General features: G+C 40.5%; 2 protein-coding genes across 2 annotated transcripts in view; both read right to left on the bottom strand.

The window, feature by feature from the left end:
- Positions 1–26064, bottom strand: part of mep1bb (meprin A subunit beta b) — a gene marked incomplete at its 5' end in the record, with an annotated part of 33339 nt that extends 7275 nt beyond the window's left edge. The window contains 12 exons of the mRNA XM_079876736.1: positions 8311–8490; positions 11049–11516; positions 17034–17249; positions 18883–19035; positions 19945–20163; positions 21507–21685; positions 21845–21962; positions 23407–23485; positions 23668–23711; positions 23822–23883; positions 24982–25159; positions 26049–26064. Coding sequence (XP_079732862.1) covers positions 8311–8490; positions 11049–11516; positions 17034–17249; positions 18883–19035; positions 19945–20163; positions 21507–21685; positions 21845–21962; positions 23407–23485; positions 23668–23711; positions 23822–23883; positions 24982–25159; positions 26049–26064 — 1912 coding nt within the window. The remainder of the gene's footprint in view (positions 1–8310; positions 8491–11048; positions 11517–17033; positions 17250–18882; positions 19036–19944; positions 20164–21506; positions 21686–21844; positions 21963–23406; positions 23486–23667; positions 23712–23821; positions 23884–24981; positions 25160–26048) is intronic.
- Positions 859–6003, bottom strand: LOC307161274 (uncharacterized protein; the record flags this gene model as incomplete). Its single annotated transcript, XM_079875895.1, has 2 exons — positions 5633–6003; positions 859–5575 (listed from the first exon to the last, which is right to left on the bottom strand). The coding sequence occupies exon 2, from the start codon at positions 5227–5229 to the stop codon at positions 859–861; it is 4371 nt and encodes a 1456-aa protein (XP_079732021.1). The 5' UTR covers positions 5230–5575; positions 5633–6003.
- Positions 26065–26646: the final 582 nt, after the last annotated feature.

The raw sequence follows: 26646 nt of genomic DNA, 5'->3' as shown, positions 1-26646 counted from the left end.
AAAAAAAACTAATCAAACAAAAATAAATAAAATAAACTGTTTAAAGTTATCTGCACACAAAATTTGGCTATACCAGTAAATCGGCCCAAAAACAGAGCAATAACTCCCAAACACTCACTCTACGAGCCCCTTAACCACACTGAGGCGCCTTCTTAAAAAGGCTAAGCCCCTCCTACTTGGACCAAACCATTTGGTAATTAAAGATAATAAAAGACATTTAAAGAAGACAAATCAAAATAGATTTAACAGTAACAAAGAGATAAACAGTTTGAATAATATAAAAATATATAAACATTGAAAACAAAACAACTCAATTAATTATTAATGTTGAACAACGTTTATCAAAGAATCAAACAGAACTCCAATCTCCCCCTCACACATGACAACAATTAACTGTGCCTATTGGCGGGAAAGAGACATTCAAAATGGTGGCAGTTCCTGTGACCGGGTTTCGTCTGTTTGGTAAAGTAAAATGTTCCTATACGTAAGTATGACAATTTATTATTATGTAAGAGGTTAATTGAAATCAATAAACATATAACATGGTTACCGGTCTTGTTTGAGTTCTTTACAATATATAAATCAACAACAAGAAATTAATAACTCAGTAAATGAAAAAAAGGGCATGGTGAAGACAGGTACAACACGAAACGATACACAATCAGTGACACACATATATCTGCGTTAACTGGTGTAAAACTATGCGCAAAACAGATAGTGTGTTAAGATGTTTGTGTGAAAGTGTCTGTATGTATGCATTTTCTCAGTTCAGTGTCATACTAAGAGTCTTTTCCAAAATAAGAGTCTCTAGTCACAGATCCTCACTGTGACATTTCCCCCTCCCTCTACAGACACCGCCTATGGTGTCCTCGAGAGAAAGTCTGCAGTGTAATTTTGTGACCCTGATCTGTACAGCACCTCAAAGTCAAACGGCTGCATGGCCAGAAACCACCTAGTAATGCGAGCATTTGTGTCTCTCATGCGGCCTAACCAGGCCAATGCTCGGTGGTCAGTTTCCAACCGGAATTTTCGTCCAAGCAAATAGTACCTTAAAGAGTCCAGGGCCCACTTAACAGCAAGGCACTCCTTTTCCACAGTGGAATAGTTTACCTCTCTGGGCAGGAGTTTCCTACTGATGTACACAACTGGCTTGAGTTGACCTTCTTCCTCTTGAAGGAGTACAGCACCAATGCCATGTTGTGAGGCATCAGTCTGCACTGTGAAGAGTTTCCCAAAATCAGGACTCCGCAGAACTGGTTCCTGACATAATGCATCCTTTAAGTCTTTAAAGGCCTTTTCACAGTCCTCCGTCCACACTACATTGTTGGGCTGGCTCTTTTTTGTCAAATTTGTTAGGGTTATTGCCCTGGCTGAGAAATTTGGAATAAATTTCCTATACCAGCCAACAAGTCCAAGAAACGCTCTAACCTGCTTCTTTGTCACAGGCCTTCCTGCTCCTTTAACGGCCTCCACCTTCCCCACCTGAGGTCGGATCACACCGTGACCCAGTACGAATCCAAGATATTGGGTTTCTGGTTTGGCGAGGGCACATTTATCAGGGCGGATGGTTAGTCCTGCAGCTTTGATGCGATTCAACACCTCCCTAAGTTGCTCCAGATGCTCTTCCCAGCTTTGGCTGAAGATTATGATGTCGTCAAGGTAAGCTGCAGCATAGTCCTCCGTACCATGGAGGATTTTATCCATCATCCTTTGAAATGTTGCCGCGGCCCCGTGGAGCCCGAAAGGAAGGACTCGGAACTGAAAGTGGCCAAAGGGAGTTCTGAAGGCAGTAAGCTCCTTACATGCTGGCTTCAGCGGTACCTGCCAGTATCCTTTGCAGAGATCCAGCGTACTCAGGTACTTCGCCCTTCCCAGCCTCTCCACCAGTTCATCCACCCGTGGCATTGGATAAGGATCAAATTTACTAACGCTGTTCAGCTTCCTGAAGTCTAAGCAGAACCGCAGGGTACCATCTTTCTTCGGCACCAGCACTATGGGACTGCTCCATTCACTTGACGATGGCTCAATAACACCCAGTTGTTTCATGGTTTGTAATTCCTCTTTCATAACAGATAGTAATTTCTCTGGGACCCGATACACCGACTGACGGACAGGTTTAGGGTCCGTGAGGATGATAGAATGTTCGACCAAGCCTGTTCTGCCAGGGGTATCCATGAACAGATGTTCAGGTATACATTCCCATAGTTGATGTCTTTGCTCTTCACTCAGGTGCTGCAAATTCAATTTGCTGTCACTGCGACAGGTCGGTAAATACTGTTCTTCTACTTCCTCTTCACCCTCTATGGCTCTCACCAGCATAGCAATGTCATTGCTCTCCTCTGCTTGGCCTGGAGTTTGATGCGTATGCCATTTTTTCAGCATGTTCACATGAAATGTTTGCAGAGGCTGGTTTCTTGAGGGAATTTCGATCTGATAGGTCACCGGACCTACCTTCTTCTTTATCTGGTATGGGCCTTGCCACTTCGCTAACAGCTTATTGTCGGAGGTTGGAAGCAACAACAGGACTTCATCCCCTGGTTCGAAGCTTCGAGATCTAGCCGTCTTGTCGTACCAGTGTTTCTGCTGTACTTGGGATCTTAACAGGTTTTCTCGTGCCAAGGCAGTACTCTGTTGAAGTTTCTCCCTCATTTTCATCACGTAAGTGAGGATGTTCGTTCTCTTTGGATTGTCTGTCGCCTCCCAGCTCTCTTTCAGGACATCTAGAGGACCTCTTACTTGGTGGGCGTAAAGCAATTCAAACGGAGAGAATCCTGTAGAAGCCTGGGGTACTTCACGGTAGGCGAAAAGGAGGTACGGCAGCCATTTATCCCAGTCTTTGCCAGAGTCTGAAACAAACTTTTTTAACATATTCTTTAGAGTCTGATTGAATCTTTCAACAAGACCATCAGTCTGAGGGTGATATGGGGTTGTTCGTACTCTCTTAATGCCCAATAGCTGATAAACTTGTTGTAGTGTGCGACTCATAAAGTTAGTGCCCTGGTCTGTCAGAACCTCTTTTGGTATGCCTACTTGCGAAAAGAATTTCAACAAGGCTGAAGCTATCTGCTTAGCAGTAACATCTCTCAAGGGATATGCTTCAGGGTATCTCGTGGCATAATCTGAGATTACTAGAATAAACCGGTTTCCTGCCTGACTTCTCTCAACTGGTCCAACAACATCCACTCCTATTCTCTCAAAAGGTACGTCAATCACAGGCAAAGGGATTAGTGGTGCATAAGCAGGAGTCCGACCAGTAGTGAGTTGGCATTCAGGGCATTTTTGGCAGTATTCTTTAATGTCTGTGTACATTCTGGGCCAATAAAATCTTTTAGAGATTCTCCAACATGTTTTTGCGAACCCTAAATGACCTGACCATGGAATGGAATGACCTAACTGTAACACCTCACTTCTTTGTGCATTAGGTACAACAAGTCGAAGATCTCCCTCTTTAGTCTGCTTATACAGGAGTTCATGTTTCAACACAAAAGCATCCTCAAGTAATACATCAGAGTCTTTCTTCTTCTTAACCTGATCAAAACATGTGGCTAGGGTTGGGTCTTCCCTCTGCAGCTGGGCTAGACCATTCGGAATCACAATGTCTGACTCACATAACTCAGGTTCAGCAATATCCTCGTTAGCCTGTTCTGAGGTGTCCATCAAGTCTGTTACCCAATCTCTACGCTGTTGCAACCTGTTGTCTTCTGTTGTTCCTGACTCAGTCTCAATATCAGCTGAACAAAAAGGCAAGGTTTGTAAGGGATCGTCTAGGTCTGGGTTGTGTGTTGTCTGCACTGCCTGCTTTGACTGAGCCCTTGTCACTACCCCACACCATTCTGTGTCCTGTAGTAATTCAGCCAACACTGGCATATCTGTGCCAAGGAGGATGGGATAGGGAAGAGTCTCAGCAATTCCAACCTTCATCAGATAAGACTGATTCAAGACTTCAATATACACTTCTGCAGTAGGCAATGGGGTGTTGTCACCATGTACACAACAAACAGTAACTGTTTCTGTGTCATTCCAGTCTTGTCTGGGCACATATCTGCTCTGCACTAGCGTATATGTACAACCAGTATCTACCAAGGCTAATACTGGTCTACCATTTAACAAGACAGATCTAATTGGCTGTGAGTTGCATTTCATGGGGGATGACTGAACTGAATGAGGAACATAACAAAGGCTTGCCGTTTTCGGTTTCTTCAGGGGGCAAAGAGGTCTAGTATGGCCTGGCTGTCCACAATGATAACAGACAACATCCTCCTTAACTACACTTTGTGAAGTTACATGCGGAGTAGTGGCTTTACTTTGTGTGAGTCTTAGGATTCTATCTTGAGAGTTTGAACAGCTCCCCAACCCCTCAGACTTACCCCTGGCCGAAGGGAGGATTCCTGCATAGCGGAAATTTCCTGCTCCTTTACGGGCTGTGATATATGCCTCTGCTAGTCTTGCAGCCTCAGCAGCAGTCGTTGGATCACGCTCCTTGACCCAAGTCCTCACGTCTGGGTACAAGACCCGTAAGAACTGTTCCAGAACAAGGGCCTCCATAATATCCTCTTTATTGCTGCTGGAATAGTGCACCCACTTGCAAAAAAGGTCCTTCAGTCTGATGTAAAGCTCCTGTGGCGACTCGTCGACCGGGGTATTTAGGTTACGGAACCTCAGTCTATAAGTTTCAGCATTGATTTCATACTTTTTCAGTATTGCTGTCTTAACAACATCATAGTCTTGTGTATGTGAAGGGTCCATTGCAACAAACGCAGCTCTGGCCTTACCAGTTAGCAACGGTATAAGGTGAATGGCCCAGTCTTCTTTAGGCCACTGGTACACCTCTGCCAGTCTCTCAAATGTCAGCAAATAGTGCTCAATATCATCGGAGTCCTCCAGTCTCGCAAGCCGTGGCTCCCGGTCTATCACCCTTGGTGCTGGTTTGTCGGAAACTGCTCCATGACTGATACGTTCCATGTCAAGTTGCATCTGTGTGACATGGTGACTGAGCACTTTAAAATTTTGTTCTCGTCGGACTGTCTCTCTTTCTTGTCGATCGTCTCGATCTTTTTGATATTCCATAAAGGACTTAAACATCTGCGCCAGAGCAGTAACAGCAGTATCAGCTCCAGCCCCAGAAACCATTGTAGACTTTACTCCTTCATCTGGATCCTCCTCCACTTCACTCTGTTCCACATCCGGCCTTGTGCTCTCATCAGGCTGATTCCTTGTCTTTGGTGGCATTGCATAAAAACAAGAATGTCCACGTCACCTCAGCGGTACAAAAAACTTCTGACACCAACTGTAACAGAGACAGGGGTGCCACAAAGAGGCCCCAACAGCAGCAGCACCACTGCTCTGAATGTACCGGCAGATGGAGGCGAAAAAATGAAGTGACGTGATGATGAGGTCAAAAGTTCAGTGTTTAATCCAATAGGTGCAACTGGTATTTACAGTGAAAATCCAAAGAAAAAAAAAACTAATCAAACAAAAATAAATAAAATAAACTGTTTAAAGTTATCTGCACACAAAATTTGGCTATACCAGTAAATCGGCCCAAAAACAGAGCAATAACTCCCAAACACTCACTCTACGAGCCCCTTAACCACACTGAGGCGCCTTCTTAAAAAGGCTAAGCCCCTCCTACTTGGACCAAACCATTTGGTAATTAAAGATAATAAAAGACATTTAAAGAAGACAAATCAAAATAGATTTAACAGTAACAAAGAGATAAACAGTTTGAATAATATAAAAATATATAAACATTGAAAACAAAACAACTCAATTAATTATTAATGTTGAACAACGTTTATCAAAGAATCAAACAGAACTCCAATCTCCCCCTCACACATGACAACAATTAACTGTGCCTATTGGCGGGAAAGAGACATTCAAAATGGTGGCAGTTCCTGTGACCGGGTTTCGTCTGTTTGGTAAAGTAAAATGTTCCTATACGTAAGTATGACAATTTATTATTATGTAAGAGGTTAATTGAAATCAATAAACATATAACATGGTTACCGGTCTTGTTTGAGTTCTTTACAATATATAAATCAACAACAAGAAATTAATAACTCAGTAAATGAAAAAAAGGGCATGGTGAAGACAGGTACAACACGAAACGATACACAATCAGTGACACACATATATCTGCGTTAACTGGTGTAAAACTATGCGCAAAACAGATAGTGTGTTAAGATGTTTGTGTGAAAGTGTCTGTATGTATGCATTTTCTCAGTTCAGTGTCATACTAAGAGTCTTTTCCAAAATAAGAGTCTCTAGTCACAGATCCTCACTGTGACACTAACTATATGTAATCATCTTTCTTTAAAGTTGGAATTGACAGCTAAGGTTGGGGTTTGATAGATCTCTGGTGTTTATTCAACCCAGCGTTGGAATTTGATGTAAAGACAACATTAGGTTTTGATATCAAATCAATATAAACTTTCAATAAAAATTTCATGTCTTGCCAACAATGTTGCTTGACATGATACAAATGTTGGGTTTAGACGTCAACCCAGGTTTCATTTTCAACCAAAATTTGATGTCTGGCCAACTTTGGAGCTGCAACAGCCCTGCACAGTTTAGTTCCAACCCTGCTCCAGCACACATTAGTGATGTTCGGTTCTTGAACGAATCCTGCTTTTGAGCTGGTTCATAGGAAGTAACCGGTTGAGCCGGTTCATTAATCAAACTAAATTGAACTTTAGTTCTGTGTTGATGACGCAAGACGCACAAGCTGAAGTAGCACGTCTGACTCAAAAAGAACCGAATGAGCCGGGTCAACAAGCTGTCGAAGTTTGCCAAGGATTACCGAGGAGTCTGATGAGTGAGTTGGCAAAACTACGCAAGCCTGAGGCACGTACCGGACATATGCTTATTATGACTACTGTTATTGTTATTGTTACTGTTATTAAATAAAAAAAATTAAAACCTGCAAAAACCTTTCTGTCGAGAGATGTAAATACATTTTTCTATAGTTTATTATGCATTCAGATTATATTTTAAGTTGTTAAATGGGTGGTATAATGCCCTTTTCACAAGATGTAAAATAAGTCTCTGATGTGTATGTGAAGTTTTAGCTCAAAATACCCCACAGATATTTTTATATAGCATGTTAAAATTGTCAATTTTTGAGGGTGAGCAAAAACGCACCGTTTTGTGTCTGTTCCTTTAAATGCAAATGAGCTGCTGCTCCCAGCACAGGGGGCGGAGCTTCAACAGCTCGTGTCCTTTTACCTCACACAGGCATGCACTGGAAATTTCAAAAACTTTTAGCCTTTTATGTTCAAACCGGAGTCAGACAATGATGTAGAGAAGAAGTGACAACATATAGAAGCAACAGGACATTTCTGAATGGTTAGTTGATGAATTTATGTAGCGTATGTGTAGTTATCTTCTAGTCATAGCATATTCTGCCTTGATAATCAATAAATCGTGTTCCGGGGCGGGTTTATGTAAATTTTAGGGTTGGTGATGTCACTAACCCGGGAGGAATGTTGTGTAGTCTCTACCAGCCGTTTGTTATAGTCCTTAAAAAGTGATTTCTCCCTTTGCTCTCCCTTTGCTTTGAACTTTGAGCATTGTAACTTTGCAGATGTTGTTTATGCTCAAACAGCAACATTACACACTAACTAAAGTTAGAAAAGTGAAATCATAATCAATCACCCCTTTAAGCGAAATTTTTAAGCGAGAGTCTTTCTTTCTATGTACTGCATTTCTGTTTCCCCGTGTCTTGGCTTTCTATTCTTTTCCTGTTGTTTTGGATTTCTCTGTTTGCCTGTACCTTGGACTTTGTCATTGTTTGGACTGTTGACCCTGTGCTTTTGACCTTTTGCCTGTATGGATTTTCGATTCTGGATTTCCCCTTATCAAACGACTGCATTTGGATCCTCAACCCTGTCATAGCAGTTTCATGACAATTAGGGGTTCCCATCATGGGATAATTTTATGGATTTAGTTTTAATGAATTATTTTGTTTTGATTATTTTTTTATTTTGATTACATTGTATTAAACAGCTTGTAAACATATTTTATAAGTAGAAAAAAAAACTTTAAACATGAAAGTATACGCAATCATTTACAACATTTCTCTTTATATGCAACCTTTTTGTCGTAAAGTGTTCTTTAAAATTCTTTAAAAGAGTCTATACAGAACCCAATTGAACCTTTTATTTTAAGAGTGTAGGTTTAGATCGAAATGAGAAGTAAACAAGATTTCATTCTATTCCTTTGTGCACTTAAAGTTTTTTTGAATACATTATCAGCTAATGAGAAATAAGTCCCTCTGAGTTGTGAAATGGCCCTGTGTTTCTCAGTGCTCACCTTCCATTGTAAGGAGGAAGATGGCATCTCCGCCCTTGATGAAGTCTCGGCTCAGGGCTCTGGCCTGGGTGAGGTAAACAGGGGTCCCGGCACCTGGACCACGGAAGTACTCTGTCCCGTCGTCTTCTGTTACTTTCATCCCAACTTTACGTGGATCATCCCAGAAGAAATCTTCAGTCCCTAAAGAGGAAATTTTAACAAAAGAGTGATGATTCTGGGTTTCTCCAAAGGATTCTGTCAGAATTAAATGCATCAATCTGATAATCTACACCTTGGGATCAAGAGAGCTCCAAATTATAAAATGTTGGATATAATGCGAATGTGAAAATAATGCATAACTGGTGCCCGTTGCTTTCCCAAATGCAAGTTAAACTCACAGCACATGCAGAGATTGAGTTCACTGTAAACTTAGCCACTCTGATAACACTGGATCACGAGCTGATCGCGTGAGCAAAGTGCATACTTTAAAGCATGCAGTGCAACAGACTTCCGTCATGTGAAAAAGAAAGTACACCCTCTTTAAATTTTATGGTTTTACGTATCAGCACATGATAAAAACACATTACATGTTACACCGTGTCAATTTATTTGACAAAAATAAAGCCAAAATGGAGAAGCCATGTGTGAAAAGCTAAATACACCATATGATTCAATAGCCTGCAGAACGACCTTTAGCAGCAATAACTTGAAGTAGTCGTTTTCTGTATGACTTTATCAGTCTCTCACATCATTGTTGAAGAATTTTGTCCCACATTTCTCTGTTGATTCAGTTCATTGAGGTTTGTGGGCATCTGTTTATGCACAGCTCTGTTAAGGTCCCGCCACAGCATTTCAGTCAGGTTGGGATCTGGACTCTGATTGGGCCAGTGCAAGGATGGCCCAGTGCAACATCTTGATTGTTTTCTTTTTCAGCCATTCTGTTGTAGATTTGCTGGTGTGCTTGTAATCATTGTCCTGTTGCATGACCCAGTTTCGGCCAAGCTTTAGCTGTCGGGCAGATGGCCTCACATTTTGGTATACAATACAATGAGTGCAGCTTACCCAGGTCCTGTGGCTGCAAAACAAGCTCAAATCATCACACCTCCACCAGCGTGATGGACAGTTGCTATGAGGTGTTTCGGCTGATATGCTGTGTTTGGTTTTTCCCAAACGTGGAGCTTTGTGGCCAAACATCACATCTCCACTTTGATCTTGTCTGTCCAAAGAACATTGTCCCAGGAGTCTTGTGGTTTGTTCAGATGCAACTTCGCAAACCTAAGACGTACTGCCATGTTCTTTTAGAGAGAAGATTATTTCTCTTATTATGAGTCTTTTTCTAATTTAACTATCATGAACTTTAACATTTAACATGTTTATGGAAGCCTGTAGATTCTGAGGTGTAGCTCTTGGGCTTTTTGCAGTTTCTGTGAGCATTGCATGGTCTGATCTTTAGGTGAATTTGCTGGGATGTCCACTCCTGGGAAGATTGGCAATTGTCTTAATCTTCCTCACTGTAGAATGATGGACTTCAAATTGTTTGGAAATAGCCTTTTTAACCCTTCCCAGTTTGATGGGCAGCAACAATTGTTTCTCTAAGATTATTGCTGATGTCTTTCTTCCATGGCATTGTGTCAACACACACCTGAGAGCTCCAGACCAGCAAACTTCCAAAACCTTCAATCAATTCGGCATTTGATTAGCAGCGTCTGAATGCTACTCTCATAATTCCTATGGAAGCAGTAAGGGTGTACTTAGTTTTTCACACATGGTTCTTCATTTTGACCTATTTTTTGTTAAATAAATAATGACACAGTGTAATATGTCATGTGTTGTTATTCATCCGAGGTTGTATTTACCTAATTTTAAGACCTGCTAGGGACCAGATGATTTTTTTTATTATGTCCTGAATGTAAAACCATAGAATTCAAAGAGGATGTACTTTCTTTTTCAAATGACTGTATATACTTATTTCAACTAGAGGTCAATTGGATGAGCCCTCTGCACAGATTCCTATGGACAGCTATGAACGTGTCATGTCAGGACCAGCTGGAATCTAAACTCATCGTGCTACTGGCTAAACGGCAACTCTACAGTACATGTATGTTTCAACCTGCCGGACAGACTACAAATTTTCCTTCCCACCTAATGCCTGTGTGACGAACCGTATGTTCATCTAGACCAGAGCAGATCAAGTCTCCTGACTGAGCCTGGTTTCTTTTCTTTTCCTCAATTTCTGTCACCTGATGGAGTTTGGGTTCCTTGCCACTGTTGTTTTTGGCTTGGTGAGACTTAATATTCAGTGATATTATTGATTTGACTGACACCATTGAGTTGAATTCACTATTGTCTTGCTACAGCTGCTTTACAGTAGAATTTGAACTTCTCTCATATTTGATTAAGTTTGTATCATTAGCTTTTTTAATTATAATTGTGAAACTGCTTTGAAACAATTTCTATTGTATAAAGCACTATAGATGACTTGACTTCACTTGATTAAATCTTTTGATTTGATAAGGGCACTAAGCCACAAGGCACTTTTGATTTTGGTTCAACTGAGCCAAACAAAATATTTGAGATCTTTTATGTTATTATGGGGAGTGTAAATATATTTGTCAGTTCATTATGACACTGTGGCGGGACACTGTGGTTAGATTAGTCTATGTAATTAATGTGAAAAAACACTAAATTTGGCATGTAAATATTTCAGAAATCTAGCAGGACATGATGGGAATCATATACCCAAATCAACAACACCTCACCTTCCACTTTCATTGTGGGGTCTGTTGTTACGCTCCTCTGGTTGGACATACGTTTGCGGATGTCTGCGTTCTGGTCCATCAGCATCATGGTCATCTGCTTCCAGCGAGCAGGCCAGACCAGACTGTCATTCACGGCATCGTCCCTTGACGTTAAGTGAGCATAAGCTCCCAGCTCGCCTGGGTATCCAGCTGTGCCATTGGGATACAGGCCCATTTGGAAGGTGTAGCCATCCTTAGATCTGAAACGTGGGCTATAAATAGCAGTGTCCATTGGCGTGTTCTCCAGAATGCTTCTGAAGTCCTTGATCATCCATACATGTTCAGGGCAAGTCGTCTCTGATAGGTTGATGTCGTCTAGTGAGAGTCCGCCTGTGTTTCCACTCCCTTTAATTCCCTCAAACACCACACGGAACTTTTTGGAGACGTTCAGGCTCACGTGGTGGATTTGCCACAGGCCACCGGGAGGAGCTTTCAAATAAAAGACAAAAAAGAGTCACTGTCAATGAATAAAGCAGCTGCTTGTGGTGTTAATTCAGTCAACCTACAGTAGTGTTCCAGTGGTTATCTAGTAACAGCTACCCTGTACAGATGTTACTGCATAGCACTCATAGAGCCCAACTATTATCCTTATACCTGCTAGTGGAAGGACAAATCCAATCTATCTGATTCACAACATTTTTTTCTCCTAAATATATTTCTTAGTTAGTATCTGTTTTATAAAAGCAACAAGACACTTTTCTTGAGCTTGAGAAGCTCCTGTGTATTCAGGACCAATGGACCCTTTTCACAGACACTGATGATACATTTCCACAGTTATTAAAAAAAGTTCTGTACAGTACATGCATTCATTACTTTGTGTTATACTGTCGGCTTAGCATTGAATTACAGAAAACTTGTTAATACTGCTTCCTGGGTGTTTCTAATACAGCTGCAAACCTGACATATTTCTGTATTTTGGCCAATGTAATCAATCTCTCAAAATTTTCCTCCTTTTTTGCAAAGTCATCCAGCTATAGTGGATTGTTTCTTTTGCTAAATGGGAATACAAAAGTTAAATATAGTTTCCATTCACACCTATAGTTTGTGAAAACGGTGCATCAGCTGGTTAGATACCCATTTAAAAGTAGATGTTTTTTCTGATTATAAGGAAATAAGGAAATCTCTAAAAGCGTGAAATTTACTTTGATTTTCCCATCTCCTGGTAATGACGCCACAACACACAAATTATTAGAGGTCATGGCCCGTGCCACAGCTATATTAGGATTAAGGTTGGATGAGCGCTTCAGGGCAGGCCATGGCCAAGCATATCAGCAGGTCAGGCTGGTGGAGCCCTGCACACTTTTCCTCTGTCGGGCCAGTGCGAGCCAGGGCTAACAACATGCCAGGTTGGGCCAATAGCCTTGGACCTTGAGCCAGTGACAGTTATTTATTAATTTGTGTCAGGAGTGCACATCAATTATGTTGAATAAAACTGGTCTTTACCATTTTACATAAATAGAGAACCTATTCAGTTGCACATGCTTTCATGTATTTGTGATCACAGAAATGCACAAAACAACTCCTTTAAGTCTTTTAAGTCCAAAGGCTTACACATTTAGAAAAATATTGATAAAATATCATGTTTGTTAAATTTCTTTAGAAAGTGTGAGCATCTCTATTAATGTTCCACCATATTATGCAATCTGGCAAGGTTTGAGCAATCTCTCCCATGTCACTATAATGTTATCCTTTCAGCCAGAGCAACAGGGGGAGCTCATGAGAAGAATACAGGAGTTATATGAGTTAACCGGAGTATATGTCATTTCTATCATGACAACTCTCGGGAGATTACAAATCTCTGGTAATAGAGATTGGCATGGTAATGGATATGCAATGTTAATGTATTTGGTCTTGGCGGAAAAGATCTCCTACGCTGCTGCTGCTGCTGCAGAGCAAATACCGAGACTTACTACTGCCAATACATTCACAGACATTGCTGTGAGCAGGTAAGACACGCTGCTGCTGCTGCTGCACATATAACATACATGAATTAAACGCTCATTTATCGCTGATGCAACAGCAACCAATCAGCTGTGCCATGTAGATAATGGGATCGCTACCAAATGAGTCAAAGACTTATCAGCCTGCCCAATCTAGAATTTAATGCCAGAAATGGGAGCTCCAGCGCAAGTTCTACCAGGAAGTCACGTCATTCATTAACCACAGATCTAGCCAATCATCATGCAACATATGGAGGATATAAGTCCGGTTATAACCCATTACTACGTTCGCAGATACTGACGCCGGCATATTTTAGGTATATTTTTTCCTCATATGGTGATCACAATCCCCATCGGTTCACAATCGGAAGTTATTTCAAACACTTGCTGGTGTCTGAAAGTGAGTTTTGAGCTGAAAATTGTTTTAAATTTCTTAAATGCTAAGGGTTAGCTGGTAGCCTGATATGATAACATGGGAAAGAACAGCAGTGTTGACACCACCTTTGTTCATGACCACTCCTCAAGTCCCAGTTGGCCCGCTTTGGACCAAGGTATTCAGCAGGCCAAAAACCACTGGCCATAGGCCCAGAAGCCCTGGCATGCACTAGCACGCTCACTTTTGGCCCGACAGTGGAAACAGGGCTAATGGCAGTGTTGCAGGCTTATCAGGCTGACCTCCTGAAGGACCTGGATAATGGGCAGAGATTGTCGCTTGAAGCAGTTGCCGAACTGCGCCGTACTGCGGATTTGTCTCTCCAGGCAACTAAACAGACATCTGCTGCCATTGGCTGCTTTATGGTGACTATGGTGGTTTCATAGAGGCATCTCAGGCTCAGTCTGTTGGGGAACAAGGAGAGGGAGAAATCTTTTCTCCTTGATGCCACGTTATCACCCTCTGGACTTTTCGACACTGCCGTTGAGCAGTGGTGGGAAACTTCAGAGAGGCGTAGGTGCAGTCGGAGGCATTCAGGCGATATATCCCTGACTCGGCCAGGTCCCCTCTCCTTCTGTTAAAAATCCAGGAGCTAGGGACAAAGGTGGCACGTTGACGAGACAAGGAGCCAAGATTTGAGGGAGGTACAAATTGACAACAGTCTAAAAGACTGGTTAAAAAGGATTAAAAAAGTAAATATATAATTCATCACCTTCCCCCCACCTCCACCATTTCCCTTCTACCTTACCTTCCCTCACCCTCAGAGGACGGTGTTGGGGCACAGTAGGTTGTTTGAAGCAGAATCATTTGCGAAAATATTATATTCACTTTTGCATTCTGGCTTTAGGGACCAGCTAGATCGTTTGTGCTTAACACATATAGGAAAATATATGAGTTTGGGGGTGGGTGTTATAAACCCAGGGTTGATACATTTTGCGAGTGACAAGGATAATAAAGAGACTCCTAGAGACGGAAGAGATCTTAACATGCTAGTATGAGTGAATGCCACTGGCACACACCCTGGGAGTTTTGTAAAGGCAAGAGCGCTAAGGCTTCTCCTCCTTTCTTCAGCATTAATCAGCTGATGTTGGTATATGGCTTACAAACCCCGAATGTGCCAGTGAGAGGCAGACAGAGTAAAAAAAAGTAGCCCTGTTGCCCTCTCCAGTTGGAGGTCAAAGCAGACTACAGTCTTAAAGTAGAACCTTCTTTTGTTGCTAACGCTCTGCATTCGAGGGTGTGGTTGTGTGAAAAAGAATAAAGATGATCCAATTTGTTTAGCATTAGAAACCAGCGGACAGTAATTGCTGAGGGTCAACCGTTTATGGAAGGAGCTGTCACGGTGAGACGATATGACCCCGTCACTTGCGGTTGCCTTCCTTCCGGTTTGACTGGAGTTGTTAGCAATGAACTTCTGAGGCAGCAGTCTATTGAAGGAGTGGTCGCGGTGAGATGATGCGACCTCTTAACTTTTAGTTGCTTTAACTCCAGTATTATCTGAAGTGTTAGCAATGAACTGCTGAAGTTGGAGCATATTAAAGGAGTTTTCGCAGTTAGATGATGTGACCCCTTCACAATTAAGCTGCGCTTGCAGCTCAGCTGGAGAAACTGTTGAGAGACAACTATTTCTTAATAGGGTTGGTGGCAGTAGAACCTTACAACCCCCTCACTTTCGGTTGCTCACCCTCTATATGGAGCCTACTGAAGGAGTGGTCTCAGTAGCCGCGTTTCCATTACCCTTCAAATTGCGCAAATTGAAATTGCGAATTGAAAATGCGCTTAATGGAAACATGTCAATTTCGCAAAAACTCGCTTTTATCGCAAAAAAGTTTTTACGCTCGCATGAGGTGGTTTTTCAGGCAATTCGAAAAAGAAATATTTCGCAAAACTGCAATGGAAACAGTTTTTGCGCATTTACAGGTCACCTGACTTAGAAGGCGCGGTGTGTTTGGACAGAATATGAGACGGAGTTCTTTATTTAATTCATAAAAGACAAAAGAATGACAGAAATACTGGATTCTAAACATCAAAGAAATGCCACAATCAAGACCTCGGAGCAGAAATGAGTGAGAAAACCCCAAAAACTCTTCATATGTGCCACTCACAGACACAGTATAAGGTCTTTCCTTGCCATTAATGCTTGGATAACACGCCTACGTTTCCTTCCATTAATAATAATAACGTCTAGTGCGGTACGTGGCTGTGATATATAAATATAAACTTACCAACGTCCGTTGCCATGATTTTTGGAATGACTTATCGCGAGAGGAAAAAATGACGTTTTAGTCGCATAACATCGGTTAATGGAAACACCATCATTTCGAAATAGTTTTTTATCGATATTTAGAAAAAATCGCAAAAGTTTTGCGCGAATCTTTAATGGAAACGCGGCTAGTGAGATGATGCAACCCCTTAAATTGTAGTTTAGGACAGGTGCCCGCCCTCTCTATGGCTTGTAAAGCGCGTCTATGAGCAGTGCTTAGACAGACTGAATTGATTCTGTGGGTGCTTTCACACTGGCAGTTTAGTTTAAAACGGGGCATGTTTTGCATTCAAAATTTTAAATGTGAAAGCTGTTATGCAGAGACCATCTTGTCTTAGTTCGGCTGCACTGGAACTTTGGTGTGATTCGCATGAATGTGAAAGCTGTGCGATGCAGACCAATGATGCTGGGGGCACCGGGAACAATCACGCTCATCAATAAAGATACTTTTACTTCATATGTATCTTTATTCTTTCCCAAGGTTGGAGTTGATGAATGGGAATTATTTTGGGCATGTTCATACTGTCCCAAGTTCTCATTCTGTTTCCTCCCAAATTATTGTTGTGTTGTAAGTAGGATCTTATGCTCCCCTGTGGATGGCTTGCTATATGGCATCTTTCTAGGCAAAAAGAGATATGTCTTGTGCACACCAGTCTGTAGAGCCACACCCTAAGTGAAAGCGGTTAGAGCTGGAAGAATGAGAGTTATCTGGGCGGGTTCTCCCGTTTTCATTCCTTCATTTCGTCCCCCTCCTCTATAGTTAATACGGTTTTAAGTAGGGTTATGCTCCCCTGTTTAAGAGTCGCTTTCTGCAGCTGAGAAAAAGAGTATTTCGTAGAGTTATACTCCAAATTCCTCTTTTGGCTTGGTGCATGGCTAAGCATATATTCCCTAGCACCTATTATCACTGGCTGTAGGGGAAGAGGCTGTTATACAAGTCGCAGGGGATGCACCCTGTAAAGTGTTGACGTTTACCTCCAAATTTGTCAGTAGTGTTGTTATACCTAGCTCACTATGATTGTGCACAGTTCACAGCTTAGTTGCAGCAGGCATTCCCTTAGCATTAGTGGGTATTAGTGTTCCCAAGGCGTCAACACCAAAAGGGAACATCTTAGGGCTACGCATGTAACCCCAGTTCCCTGAAAATGGAATGAGACGCTCAGATTTCATTCAAGACATTTGAGGTGTGTAATAAGACTAATGCAAAATAAATAAATAAATACCTGTCTGGTGCAAATAAAAACTCTTTGACAACAGTCACATTTAAAATAATGTCTGAGATTCATTAATCCAAGGCTGAACATTTGTACCTTCAATCTGCTGAATGAGATGCAGGGTCCCGTTCGAGTTTGCCATGTCGAACTCTCGCGTCCAGATCCTGAGCTGGTCACTTGCATGGCCGCTGTTGTAGAGGAAAAACTGCAGGCACTGGAATCCTCGCTTGGGGTAAAGAATCCTGCTCTCCAGCAGCGCCTTGCTCCCCTCCATCCCAACCGCTGTGCTCAAGTGCATGAAATAACCCTTTCCTGAAAACATGATGGTTATACAGATAGTATATGAATTGACAATTGCAAGGCCTTCCACGTTTCAAAAATGCTCAAGTTGAGTGATTATGAGAGGTGATGGTAGTCAAAGTAAAGGAGTGTTTGACTTTACTGAAAACGTTTTCTGCATGTTAGAGTTTTAGAGATTTTATAATTAATGTAACTAATGCATTTACCTGTTTAACCATATAGTAAACCTGGTTCCGTCATCACCCAGATCGAAATATTACAATTGTGTCCAAACACAGTTTAATCTGGATGTCGAAAAAACTTTTAAAAACTGGTTTTAAAGTGCTAGTTTTTGAATATGATACCGTTATCATCTCTGTGTAAACTACAAAAATGCAAATTTGTAAAAATGTGCGTATCGTGTTCAGGTGCTTAGTGTTTCTTTACAAAAAGACATAACCAACTACTGGCCTGGCATGAGTAATACACCGTTTTTAATCGCTTTCGCAGATCTGAGTGAACGGTAAACGTTTTGACAACGTTGTCGCCAGTTTGTAAAAAACGCAAAGGAAAAACTTTTTAGTGTTTAGTACACTGTTGTCGTGTAAATGTTAACGTACCCTGAAGCCGGGGACACACTTAACGACTAGCTGAAACATTCTAAGACTGAACTGAACACACTTACAGACTGTTTCCAAAGACTGGAGCAGATTTTAAACACCGACTGTGAACACTGATCGAATGCAACTGTCTCTGACTCTGCGCATTTGGGCATGATCCAGTCGTAAGTATCAAAGTACTTCATAATTGTCCTAACAGTCGTTAAGTGTGTACACGGCTTAAGTTAACATATCACTGGCATTCATTAATAACAGATTTGTAATGTAGTAAATTGTATTGTGATTGTTTGTGAATGCCAAATATATTAACTAACATTATACGTATAACATTCATATATAGTAACTACAAATATATAACTGTGAAAACATTTTTAAAAAATCATCAAATTCCAAAAGAGATTTCAGTATTCACATGCCAGGTAAGTTATTCATGTGCAAAATGTTAAAAGTTATCCGAATAAATTTGCTGGATTTTGAAACGGAAGTGTCTTTCACATGTCCATGTGTGCAAGGGTCTTTAATCTGTGTTCTACATCAGCACCCTGTTCAGAGTGGTCACATTCACATTGCAAAACACTTAATTTAACAGATTAAATATTCTGCATTCCATTAATCTTCACGCACAAATTATTGTTTTAAAGGGATTGTTACAAATGAAACTTATATTGCAAATATCATACTGCACTGTCATATATACATTTCTGTATGACAAAAGATGAAGAAAAATGAAACCAAAGTGAAGTCCTCTTTTCCATACAACCAGAGTGAATGAGTGAACTAAAAAGCACCATAACAGTTTTAAAATTGTAAAATAGACTGAAATATAAGTTGTTATTCAATGAAAAATGGTCATTGCTGTCATAATAGATTTGACATCAATAATGTCAAACTGGTTTTGAATGATACAAGAGTGAGTAAATTATGAGAGAAATTTCATTTTTGGGTGAACTATCCCTAGTCCCTATAGAACTATCCCTAGAACTATAGCTTTTCAATTATAAAGAATGCATTGAAGTTTTTAAATATTAAAAATCAACAAGACTTGCCATCACAACGTCCCATGTTGGTGTAGTCAGTGTCTGGTCCACCTGTAGCTTTGGAAACACGCTGCCAGCTTGCAGCATTTTCATGGCTTTGGATCATTCCACAGATATTTTCCGACTCAAAGTTGCAGGAGTCCAGAAATGTGGAGTAGCTTGCTGTGAAGTAATCACATGCTGTCAGGTGAACCAGTAGTACAGGCAAACTTTAAACATTCCTACATTTCATCATGTTCTTCTGTACGATCTTGTTGCAAACAAAGTATTTAGTACACTTGACCATTGTCAACTTGTTAATGTTGAGAACGTCCCTCCTGCTGATACCAGCAAGAATTGGAATCAAATCAAATCTCGAAACTTGTATCAACACCCAGCCCTAAGCAAAAAGCACATCAGGTTCATGACTGTGATGCAAACCAGTGGTTCTCAACACTGTTCCTGGAGCCCTACTTAGCGAATGTTTACAAGACAACAGTGTGCTAAAAATGGAAACGTTTTTCGTTTGCGTTTTCAGACTACGATGTTGTCAAAACGATCCCCGTTCACACAGATCCACGTAAACTATTAAAAATACTGTATCATTCATGCCAGGCCAGTAGTTGGCGATGTCACTTTGTAAAGAAACACTACGTGCCTATAGACTGAATACGTTTTTTTTTGTTTTTTTTTACAAATGTGCGTTTTTGTTGTTTACATGGGGACAATAATGGTATCGTTTTCAAAAACTTGCACTTTGAAACCAGTTTTCAAAAGTTTGCATTTTCAGGCCCCCAAAACGCAGTTGTCGTGAAAATTAACGGCTAACACACGTAAAACGTTTTCGTAAAACAGTGTCATGTAAACACTGCACATCTCCCTAGTCAAACACACTTGATTCAGGTCATCAGTTCATTAGTAGAGACTCCAGGACCTGAAATGTGTGTGTCAGACAAAAGAAACCTTCAACATGTGCAGTGTTTGGGGGTCCAGAAACAGGGTTGAGAACCACTGATGTAAACTAAACATCACATTTTATGAAGGAAAGAGGTTTTGTCTCTTTTACATGTGATAGTGTGTAAAATGCATTACTGCAGTTGTAGAGTCTGTTGAGTTTGAGCAGGTCGCTGTCGCTGAACTCCATACGCTGGCCTATGACGTCACTGAAGGCAGGGATCTTGGTGACTATGGTGGGATCAGTGCCATTCTGGAAAGCTTTCTTGCTGTAATGCATCATGGAACCATAATCATAAGGTACGTTCAGGGCACTGGATGTAGTGTCGTCGTATTTGTTGAAGTTATGCTCCTTGCCTGTGAAATGAAAGTGTTTTGAAAATAAATGTCCATCCCTGAGAATATCTCATTGTATCAAACGAGCATTACAATAATCTGTTTGTTAATAATCTTCTAAATTAGAAGTTGTTTTTTTCCATACTGTAAATACGTGTGATACATAATGTAAATGTCATATATTGTTTGTGTTTTGGTTCTTTGAGGTTAGTTTCTTAACCTGCATCTAATCCCTGTGTCCTTGGTTAATATCTGTATTTGTTATAGTTATTCGTTTTCTCCCTCATTTGCCCTGTGTAATTATACCACCAGTTCAGTTCTTTGTAGTGTGTTTTCTTCATCATGTATAGTGTGGTTTCCCTTCAAGGGAACTCAAAGCTTTAGCGTGACCGGTCTCTGAATTATGTGTGAAATTAAGTCAATTCAATTGGCCGACAGCAGTCATATGATGTGAAATGGCACTCCATTATGACTATAAAATGGTCTCTGCATTAGACGTCATCAGTTTCTTTGTCTTCAGGAAGTGCTATATGTTAAATCGTTTGTCTTATTTATTGTTGTTTGTCGAAATTAAGAAAGAGAAAAAGGATGGGATGGTGTGGTAGATATTCCCCTATGTACACCTGACTTAAGTTATATACCCTCTGTCTTCTAGACACCTACGATTGGTACCAACAATTAAAAATGGTTTATCCTTAGACTCTGAGTCAGACGACATCTCGCCCCCCTATGTACACTATTACTTGGGAATAAGGTCTCTAGTGATCCACTTAAACACTGGCTACGTCCGAAATCGCATACTCTCTTGAGTAGATACTTATTTTGAATTACTTCATGACCGCTAAAAAGTATGTTCTATATAGCATATAGTACTGTAGTGTGTAGTATGTGTGTAGTAATGTGTGTAGTATGAATGTAATCTGGATGTACTACATCCGCCATGCTGTCATTATCATGTGACCTACCAGCGCCAGTTACGTCACTTCACTGTCATTCATAAATCTGTGGGATAGTAAAGTGTCCATCATAAGCACACTTCAGAATCTCACCAGAAGAAGGAGATCATCCGGGTACTTTTACATCGGCATTCACCATCTACCCCGCTGAGAAGGACATCACCAGCCCCACTCCACCATAGTACCATAATAACTACCATAATTCCCCAGTGTTGATAGATAGATAGATAGATAGATAGATAGATAGATAGATAGATAGATAGATAGATAGATAGATAGATAGATAGATAGATAGATAGATAGATAGATAGATAGATAGATAGATAGATAGATTGATTGAGTCTGTACAGTTTCTCAGGGTTTATTCATGTATCAAAGATGCATAGGATATATTGAATCGAAAAATACCTTCTGAAATGCGGTCCCAGATGATGGAGACATAGTCATCACGGTCAGAGCGGGATTGCTCATGCCAGAAGCCCAATGCATGGAGAAACTCATGCTCAATGGTGGCGATACGATCACATCCGCTGCCAATGGACAGCCTCTGTTTGCCAACTCGCCGGTTCCCAACTGATGAAAAGCAGCTATTCACACACACACACACACACACACACACACACACACACACACACACACACACACACACACACATATACAGTGTATATATATATAATATTTTATCATGGTTCCTACATAGCTCATATTTTGTGGAGAAGCATGTATATAAGTGTTTAGTAGCTCACCCGTTGCCTTTAAATACAGAGATATAGTTTTCTTCTCCACTCCATGGTGTGTAGTCGATACATGACTTCAACCGATACTGTTCAAAGGCCTTCAGGATAACCCCTTTTGCATTGATATCTATCCATAGAGAAATTGATTTGTTAGGGCCTAATTAGTATGGCATAGCCTTGACTGGCAACATGAGATCTGGGCTCTCCGGCTGCTTCAATACCAATGACTGTCCACAGGAAGAGGTCGTCTGACTGACATGTAAAGTGACCTATAACATTTTGTTTTTTTCAACGTCATGCAGGTAAATGTTGCTACAATAAGGGTGTGTTCACACTTGTAGTTCGTTTTGCTTGGTTCGTTTGGTCCAGAACCTAAAGATAACACGCGGAACACACCAAAAAACCTAAGTTGGCCAAAGCTCAAAAACCGTGGGCTTGGTATGTCCCTGGCTTAAAGGAGTCAAAATAGCGGCAGGAATCCCTCTGTCACACACCCAAATCTGCTGTGAGGAGACGCGGGTTGGATCTTGTGACATCATGTCCTGTTTTTGGTTAGTTTACATGTCTTTGCGTTCATATATCATTTGAACCGCACCAGAGTTCGTTTGGAGGCGGACCAAGACATTGAAAAGATGAGTTTGTTGTTTGTTGGCACCAGGGTTCAGATGGCAGCGTTCACACTTATTCAACTGAACCGCACTGACAGAGCAATCGCACCAGGGTTCGTTTTAATCCAACCAAACATGCCAAGTGTTAACACACCCTAACAGACAGAATTTTAAACCATCTCATGTGTTACTCAGCACGTTTGAGCTCCAGCAAGAACCAATGAGGTTTGTTCTCGCGGGTCAAGCAGGGTCAGTTGAGCTTCTGTTACTGTTTGATGATCAATGTTTATATGTGAATAAAAGCCCAAATTCAATCTGTTTATTTTATAAAGCGATCGAGTCTCTTCAGAAGATTTGTACTAAACCTCTCAATTCATATGGATTAGTTTTATGATCTTTATGAACTTTTTGAAGCATCAACGTGTCAGTTTGAGTAACTGTCAATGGAGGAGCAGAAAGCTCTCAGATTTCATCAAAAAGATTTTCATTTGTGTTGCGAAGATGAACGTAAGTCTTACAGGTTTGGAATGACGTGAGGGTCACAGGGTGAGTAATTAATGACAGAATTGGGTGAACTAACCCTTTAAAATTGCATTGCATTTAAATTGTATTGAAATTGCTCAAAAGTGGCAAGATTTTTTTTAATAAATGCTCATTTTCAATTCATAAAAAAATCATGCAAAAATATATCACAGTTTCCACAAAAATATAAAGCCGCACAACTGCTTTCAACATTGATAGCAGCAAATCAGCATATTAGACTGATTTCTGAAGGATCATGTGACACTGAAGACTGGAGTAATGATGCTGAAAATTCAGCTTTGATCACAGGAATAAATTACATTTTAAATTATATTACAATAGAAATCATGTTTTATATTTTATTATTATTTTATTGTTGTACGGTTTTACTGTATTTGTGATACTGTATCTGTATCAAAAAAATGGACTAAAGAAACTCACCCAAATCATCCTCAAGGTAATAAGGAATCGTTTTTGGCCATCTGTATTCATCCCCGATTATAGAATTCCTCCCCCATTTCTGAGACAGAAACAGGACGTTACATTCTGTCACATATGCAGTTCACTGCTGAATTATTTTTATTCACACATACAGCATTAATGCTATAATAACAGCAAACCACTCACTAACAGATTGTATTTGTTTTTCAGGTCAAATTAGTTAGTATCTGGTCTGCTGATAAACAAAATATCAGCTCTTACCTCATCATATAAAATATCTCCCTCAAAAAGATCAAGACCCGCATCTGAAAACATGACAAACAAGAAAAGACAGAAAGGCCATGGTCAATCAGACTAACCATCATGCAAAGCAAAGCAAACACTAATAGACCTAGTGATGACATGTTCACCTTACCTTCATTAACATCAAACAGATCTTCTTTTCCACCATCTACATTATATTCTGCGAAATCAATGCTAATGCAGTTAGGCACAGTTTTTACATTATAAAATGTAATGACGAAATGTAAATATAAATTACGAAATGTAATTTATAATTTTTACATTATAAAATGTTACATATACACAGTATATGCATTCTCAGCAAAGAAGAGAGGAAGAAAGCACACTTACCGATCACTCGTTGTGTTGCCTAATAGGCAAATCATGACAAGAGAAAATATTCAGAAATATGTAAATATCAATTGTCATAAGACTTTTCAGGTAACAACCAATACTTCACATTGATACATGCTGAATTACTTTAGAATAAGTAAAAATATAGTTGTTCTGTTTGCTGTTTTGTTGCACAAAAACTGAAATACATCCATTATAACATAGGCATAAATGATATGTGTAAAAGAGTCACTCACCTCACATCTACCTTGACAGCCAAAGAGACATAAGAAATGCAAAAGAAAAAGAAACATGCGAAACATGCTTGAGCTATGAAGCACAGAACGACTGACAGAGGAATTCTGATCTGATATCAGCCCAACAGTGTTGTAAAAGATGCATAAAATGATAAAAAGTGCAAAGCTAGCATGATGGACCTGATAGGGAGTAACAGCAGATCAATAATTTACAGAGCAGTAAATGCTACAAGTTCATCTGATTGGTTCTTTTCAAAATCATATCTGATAATTGAGTAATGTTAGATCTGATCAGAAACAAGAAGAGTGAAGTATGTACTTTAAGAGATAACAGCATTGCAAAACATGGCCCATAAAAAAAGAACCATAAATTTAGGGAGTTTGTTTCCTAAAAACAATCCTACAATCAGTTTTTTTCTTTTCTTTCGATGAAGACCCCAAGATTCCGCAGAGGAAGCCCATTCTTGCACATATGAGAAAACTGACCGTGTGTTAATTAACATTAATAATGTTAGGGTATAGGTGATCATTAACAACAAGGATATGTAAATTAATCACTTAACAGTGACAGAAGATTGTCTAGTCTAATTTTGGGGAAAAAAGAGGCAGATTTGTTAGTCCTGAGTTCCAGTTCCTACAAGAAGGATGAATGATGTGGCTGGTGAAGAATCATTCCGATCTGGCAAAGATGAGGAGGACGGACCTCAGACGGGACATTGCTGGGGTAAAATGAGCCAGTGGGTAAGTTGGGTGAACCCCTTGTTTTACGGGAGACGGGTTACGAGAGCCCTGAAGGTGTGCTGTGGGATCTGACACCAAGACATCAGCAGCAGACCCTTCAAGTCCTGTAAGATACGAGCTGGAGCCGTCGTGGATTGAACCTGTTGGACCAGCACATCCCAGAGATGCTCAATTGGATTTGGAGGTCAGGACAACACTTCATTATGTTCCTCAAACCATTCCTGATCAATATGTGCAGTGTGGCAGGGTGTATTATCCACTTCCACCAGGGAACACCACTATAATAGGGGTTTACTGGTCTACAACAATGTTTAGGTAGGTGGCACATGTCAAACTTACGTCCACATGAATGGCCGGACCCAGGGTTTCCCAGCAGAACATTGCCCAGAGCATCACACTCCCTCCACCGGTTTGTCGTAGTCCCAGAGTGTATCCTTGTCAAGTCAAGTCACCTTTATTTAAATAGCGCTTTTTACAATACAGACTGTTTCAAAGCAGCTTTACAGAGATAACAGGAAAATAATGCAACAGAGTTTGTTTCAACTATACAGCAGCTCTAGAAGAAAATAGTGGCATAGTCCAGCTTAAGTAAGTTCAGTTATGATTCATTTTTGTAGTAAAAAGTGCCATCACTTCCCCAGGTACATGGCGCACACATGTATACAGCCGTCCATGTGATGTAAAAGACAACGAGGCTCATCGGACCAGGCGACCGTCTTCCATTGCTCAAAGGTCCGACGTTCACATGCCCATTGAAGGCACTCTCGGCGGTGGACAGGGGTCATGATAGGCACTCAGATTGGTCTGTGGCTTCACAGCCTCATAATGCAATGTGCTGTGACACATTCCTCCCATAACCAACATTACACTTTTGTGTGACTTGTGCCACAGTTGACCTTCTGTTGGCTCGGACCAGATAGTCTTCGTTGCCCTTGTGCATCAAGCCAGTTTGTGGTTTGTCCCTCCTGTGTTGGTAAATTCTCACCACTGCTGACCTAACAAGCCTTGCCGTTTCAGAGATACTCTGACCCAGCTGCCTCGCCATAACAATTTGGTCATTGTCAAAGTCACCCAGATCTTTATTTCTTCCCGTTTCTCCTGGATCAAACGCATTGATTTTTAAATTGATTGCTTGCTTACCATCTAATATGCAGACCTTAATGTGTGGCCTTGTTAGGAGATGATCAACACTATTCACTTCACCTGTGACTGCTCATAATGTTTTGGGTCTTTTATGTTTTAGGAAGGTATTGCAATCGGATTGTCATATTTGGGGGCCCTTGGCATCAAAAATTAGTTTCACTTATGATTTTGCATATATTTTTTAAATAAAACTTTCTTTTGAACTTACTTTCCTCTGTGTCTGTGCATCTCTGTCTTAAAGATGTAGAGAATTCTGCTGAACACAACACAAAACATTCATCCCTCAAAAGGAAACAGTTTCATCCAAATTGTTAGTTAAAGTGATTGTAGCTTATCCTATGAATTAATTTGTTGCATAAATGAGGTTTACATTTCCGTTGAAAAATTACTTTAGCATATAGGTAAATACTTTTTTTAACAGTGATTTTAACACTTAGGTAAACACAAAATTATAATCAGAGAGCATATCTTCATCTGATACCAA

This window comes from Squalius cephalus (assembly GCF_949319135.1).
Source record: "Squalius cephalus genome assembly, chromosome: 7".
Taxonomy (NCBI): Eukaryota; Metazoa; Chordata; class Actinopteri; order Cypriniformes; family Leuciscidae; genus Squalius; species Squalius cephalus.
Note: the sequence above shows the minus strand (reverse complement) of the source record. Positions and strands in the feature narration are given on the sequence as shown.